Here is a 6,000-nt window from a genome sequence, read left to right on the forward strand (position 1 = left end):
GATGAATCAGAAATAAATGTGACCTAGAATAAGCATTGCTCAGAGGATGGGGGAAACCAACTGAGAATCCAGCAGTCCAAAAGGCTAGAACCTATTTTATGATATGTTTCTTACATGAGATTCTTTGGAGTGAGGATTGCCTTGCAGGATTTGGAGAAAAGGTCTGCATTGTCTCCTTGACATTTGATTTTCTCCATGAGGACTGAAGATGCAAGTTCTGGGTTTCACTCTAAGTGCAGGAGGGCTAAGGATTTCTCCACTTGCTCAGGGTGCATCTTTTGCTCCTACCCCACCCTTCACAGAGCTCCTGTCCCCCTCTCTGCTCCTAGGTCCTTTCTCCCTCCCCTCTCCAAGCTCACCAACTCCTGCTTCACTCACCATCTGCACTTATTTACCATCTCCAGCCTCCTCTGCTTCTATCCACCCCACATACAGTCTCCTGCCCCCTCACCTGCTGTCTCCCTCATCCTCCGGCTCCTGCATTGATCTCGCCACTTCATTCCTTCCTCCACTGCGTTCAGTACAGCTGGTTGCTGCAGCAGTGCAGCAGGGGGTGGGGAGGCTGCAATCTCCCTGCTCAGTTCCAGAATCTTGCCACAGCAGACAGGAGGAACAACTGCAGGGAAAGCTCTGTTCAGCCCCTGCATGCAGAGGCTAGAGCATGCTCACTTGCTCTCTGGGGATGGCACATATACAGTCTAGTCAGAGGATGGGGCACGCTCAATATGAATGGAATCTTCAGATAATTTACAAGCCAAACTAAGATCTCTACTGAGCATGTGCAAACAGATTTTTCAAAAGCTTATACCTTGACCAAATTTGAGGAAATTTTCACAGGGACAGCAAAAGTGACTGTGACATGCCACTTCCCACATACCCCTGTCAAGTCCCTGCTCAAAGCATGGAGGTGCTAAAGCTTCTCAATTAAAACAGTTGTACTTTTTGTTTTAAAAACATGCAGAAAACAATGTATTTTTTAAACAGTCGAACTGATTTATCTTACACTCCTCCACACAAAAAACTAAATCAGCATGCAGCAAACAGGTCACGGAAAATTTCTGCCCAAATGGGACAAGTCTGGCAAACTTATAAGCAACTGAAATAGGGTTTCACAATGGAAAGTGTTCGGAGAACATTAAGTATAGGCTGCTAGTGCCACCTATAATAGTAAGAATATTGCTCTACACAGAAACAGCTGAAAATGCAAATAGTGAATCCCAGCAAGATGCAAGTTAGGCTGAGAGGTAACAATAGGGCTGGTCAAAATTTTTCCAAAGCTATTTTTGACAGTAAATTGGATTTTCAAATAATTTTTTTCACCATTTCTATTTTCCACAGAAAATTTGGAGTTCCCTAATGGATCAGGCTATGGAGTCATTCTCACTTTTTCTCTTGCCCCGTGAATGTTTTGTTTCACCAAGAAAGCACACACGCTTTGTTTTGGGCTGATCCGAAACACACGTTTTGCTTTTCGATTCAGTCAGCAAACCTTAAAACAAAAAACAAGCAAACAAAAAAAACAGTAGTGAGGGGAAAGTAAGCTTCCATTTTCCCCTTCGGGAAGAGGACAGCTTCAGAAGTTGAAATGTGATTAACTAAAGCTCTCTTATTTCTAAAGAAGTATGAAGGTATCTCCTTGATGGATTTATCCCTCAAGTTTGTCTCTGGACATTAACGTTTGCAACTTTCACTGAGCCTCTCTCATTCTCTGGGTACTAGGAAACCATTTTAGTTGTATGAAGGTTTTTAAACATACTGTTGCACATAAAAAAATAAATACTTTAGACTTGTTCTAGAAATATATCAGGGTGTTTTCTTTAATTACAGCTGGTCGTGTATTTTTCATTCAACACATTTTTCCCCTACCAACAAATGGGCTTTTTTTAAAACCTAGAAACTTGAAAAAAGATTCCAGTTTTATGATTTTTTCCCCAAAACTTCAAAGAAATGAATTTTCAACTATATGTATTTTAAAATGTTAGTTTTTCATAATTTTGAATTCCCCCCTCCTTCTCCCTCTTTGTGTCACAGAATGCATTAATTATGGCCAATTTGTTTGTCCACTTTTTCCATGTCTTTCCTTTTCATTTTTCCTTTTGTCACTCTGAAACTTTAAGAGATGAGGATGTTCTGAAAAAGTTAGACTAGCAGAAGGAAAATTGGAAAGAAGGAAGGAAAATTAAAAAAATAATCCTGGAAATCATTTTACTCAATGACAAAAAGGAAAAGTTTTTAAACACACATTTTGCTTAGATACAGGTATTAAAATTTGGTCCATATTTTGACAGCTGATGTAGTCTTTTCTGATATATATTAGTTCAAAAGTGGAAAATAGCTCTTTCAAGGATGTTGCAAACTTTTTGAGTGAAAGGATCTCAAAGAGCATTTAACTGGCTAAGGTAACAACCTATATGTGAAAAATATTACAGGCCAGATTCTAATCTCACACATTTTACACTAGTTACACCATAACTCAATTGACTTCAATTGGGCTATTCCTGATTTATACCAGCTTGAGTTCAGTTTCCGGTCCTAGGTTTTTATTTCCCTTAAACAAACAAAATTACCTGTTCTAATCTGCTTTTAATTCTGTGTAAAGCATTGTGGGATACAGATTATATGAAAGACATTATATAAAATAAAGGTGTATTGTTTGGGCTTTTTTTTTAGATTCTCCAGCTGCACTGAATTTCCACCACTCCATGCAACAGTTCTCGCAGCCCAGATATAGCCAGTGCCTCCCTTAGTACTCCCACTAGGGCCAACTAAGCAGTTTAATTTCTTACTGAAAAAGACAATCATGGTCATTAAGCAGTTCCCAGTTTTCTTTGGGCTCACTGAAGAGTGTTAAGTGAGAGGTAACACTTGGATACCTAAAAGGAAGGAAAATAAACTGACTTCCAAATGCCCCTGCTGCCTTAGTACCTTTGCTGCCGAGGAGCATTTTATACTTGAACATAGCTGCGCACTTTCACTTTCTATATTAACGCCAATGGAAATACTGATGGCAGACTAGCATGAAGGGTCTGATCCAAAGTCCACTGAAGTCAATGGAAAAACTCCCACCATCTTCAGTAAGCTTTGAATTGGGCCCTCAGTGCTTATAGAACTGGGGCTCAGATCCAGAGACAGGACACAGGCACCTAAATCCCAGATACCACTGCAATTCACAAAACCCCCGCTTGGCTGTCACCTAATCCTATAGTCACCTAACGTTACTGTGCAGCTAAAGTGTTGCTGTAAAAGTGCCTATGTTTCTGCCTGTACATAATAGGTGTCTGGAGACCTATTACAGGACTGCCCTTCAGAGTAGGGTTGCCAATTTTGGTTGGACATATTCCTGGAGAGTTAGTCACATGACAGTCTTGGAATTAAAGATTAACTCCCGGTGACTCCAGACCAACCCTACATCAGGAATCCTCAAACTAGGTGAAGGTAGGTGGGGTAACACCTATCTTGCCTCTAGGGCCTAATCCAATAGGTGTGCTTAGCATATGCCTATTAGGTCAGGGCCTATTCAAAAGGCAGTAAAAGGAGGAGGAGGTGGCGGCGGCTCATGCCTTTTAACTTTTAGCCCTGTAGTCAGAGCATGCACATGGGCTGTGGGAGATCCTACTTCCATTCCCCTCTCTGCCACAAGAGTGCCCTAGCTACAGAATGTAGCTCCTGGAAAGGGAACAGGAGATGTCATGTTCTCTGATAGTTTTGCCTAATTTCTAGCACCTCATTCCACATCGGAAGGGAGGCAAAGGATGCAGTAATTTATAAAATGGGTTAAAAATCCATGTTGACTTATTCAGACAGGGGTGTACTGAGTTTTATTCTTGTTGGTCATTACATGAGTTCACCTCCTTGATTAAAAACAGTACAGAACAGTGTAGCAGTATTAACTAACTGCGTGGTAGCCTGACGGGCTTGGCCAATCACAATTCAGGATTTACATAGCTCATTTGTTAATAGCTGTTAACCTTTCAGGGTTGGGAATCACAATTTCCCTGGGGCAAAAATTGTTGGCCAGGAATATGCCAGAAACAGGGTGTGTTAATGTCCACCCTGTGGCTATCACTGATCTTTTCCAGGACAAGCATTACTCATACATGGAAACTATTTAAGATTTGGCATTTTGATCAGCCAAAGGTGAACTTGGTCAGTAGAAGTTTACAATTTACATGAAAGGAAGGTCAGGACAATTAAGCCAGTCATGGAGTATTATCATTCCTGGTCACTAACCATGAATCTATGACTAATCACAAGGAAATGCTTCTAACTATACCCCATCCCACACACAAAAGAAATGATCAGTATCGACAAATATTGCTTTCAGAAACTAAAATTGGGTTCCCAATTAACTTAAATAAAATTATCCCAAAATATTCTTAAATATACTTTCACCCATTCATTGAATTAAAAGTGGAATCCAAGTTGCATTGATTACCCTTTCCACTACTCTGTTTATCTCAGATCCTATCAGAGAGAATGAGGAACCAAAAGGAAAGATTTTGGTACAGAACAAGCTAGTTCCATTCCATTGTTGGGGATGCAAAACTGAAAGGTCTTATTTACTCTAACGGTAATCATTAGGTACCAGAGGAAAGCAGCAGATAAAAGGGTGTAGGAAGATTCAGTCACTTTTATTTAGTGACATAACCAGTCACAGAGAAAAAGAAAGGTTTCTATTTCCTAAAAGTTTATTGTACTGTGTGGCAAAGAAAACTATGCTATGGTAATTAAATGTAAAGATCAGGCAATATTGTTAGAAGTCAAATAATTACAACTCCGCTGAAGTCCATGGAGTTACATCAGGGATGAATTTGATGCAGAACGTGTATTTCTCACTATTAAAGGACCAGTTTTTTTGCTTTATGCTGCACCAGTGATGGAAAGTAACCATACAGAGGTCAGGCTAGTCATCACAGTAGTACTTTCTGGCCTGAAAATAATAATAATTAAAAAAATCTATAAATCTGGCTAAATTGACCAGTCAGCCATGTTTACAGCTGTTTGGCATTGCTGACCTGGTGGCAGCTGAAGCATGTTGATGGATCCCAGCCCAAATACTTGGGATGAAATCCTGGCTCTGAGTAAATGGCAAAACTCCCATTGACTTCAGTGGGGTCAGAAATTCATCCTTGGTCTCTTGGAATCACCATAGAGTGGATTCTCTCATCTATCTCTATTGGAGAGAGAAGAAAGAGGCAACAGACTAGGACCAGGAACAGCAGAAGGGAAGAAGCAGTGGTTCTGTGGCATGTTCTGCTCCTCCCTTGACCTTACAGAAGCCCCTCTGCAGGGCTATGGCTGAACCGATGTTCTTCTGAGCTCAGAGAATGCCTGAGCAGCACTTTAACAGCAAAATATGGTATTTATGTGCCACATGCAATTTTCAAAGATCATAACAGTCAAACCAAAACTTAATTTTGCTGTAACACTCAAAGCCATTTCTCAACAATGTATATAATGTCTTCTGCAGTTTCCACAGCATGCATCTGATGAAGTGAGCTGTAGCTCACGAAAGCTTATGCTCAAATAAATTGGTTAGTCTCTAAGGTGCCACAAGTACTCCTTTTCTTTTTGCGAATACAGACTAACACGGCTGTTACTCTGAAACTCAACAATGACTGTTTCCTTACCAAAATTTAACTGTCTATCCCCCGTTGTAAAGTTGCTAAAAAAAGTTTGAGTAATTATTTATAGTTGGGAAAGTCTAGATACCCCAACTTCCCTTATACTCAAGCAGCTAAACCATTTTCGTTCAAAATTCCCAAAGAAAAATAACCTTAAATAAAACTCAGACCTCAAAGATGAAAACTTCAGAAAGTTATGAGGGGTGGAAAACAGGGGTTAGAAGGAAACTAGCTATAATACAAACTAAGAAAACTGTTATTTTCACACTTTTTCTGATATATGTGGAATCAGATCTGAACATTTTTACATCAAGTAAACTCATAAGGTCATTATGTTTTCTGCCTAAAACTAGATGGGGCAAAAGATTTTTCTTTA

At 39.9% G+C, this 6,000-nt stretch overlaps 1 protein-coding gene across 1 annotated transcript in view; it reads right to left on the reverse strand.

The window, feature by feature from the left end:
• Window positions 1-718, reverse strand: part of DKK2 (dickkopf WNT signaling pathway inhibitor 2) — a 66,521-nt gene extending 65,803 nt beyond the window's left edge. The window contains exon 1 of the mRNA XM_043545648.1: window positions 452-718. Within this exon, the coding sequence (XP_043401583.1) occupies window positions 452-647 (196 nt within the window). The 5' untranslated portion in view covers window positions 648-718. The remainder of the gene's footprint in view (window positions 1-451) is intronic.
• Window positions 719-6,000: the final 5,282 nt, after the last annotated feature.

The sequence above is a fragment of the Chelonia mydas genome, chromosome 4 (genome assembly GCF_015237465.2).
Source record: "Chelonia mydas isolate rCheMyd1 chromosome 4, rCheMyd1.pri.v2, whole genome shotgun sequence".
In the NCBI taxonomy this organism is placed as follows: Eukaryota; Metazoa; Chordata; order Testudines; family Cheloniidae; genus Chelonia; species Chelonia mydas.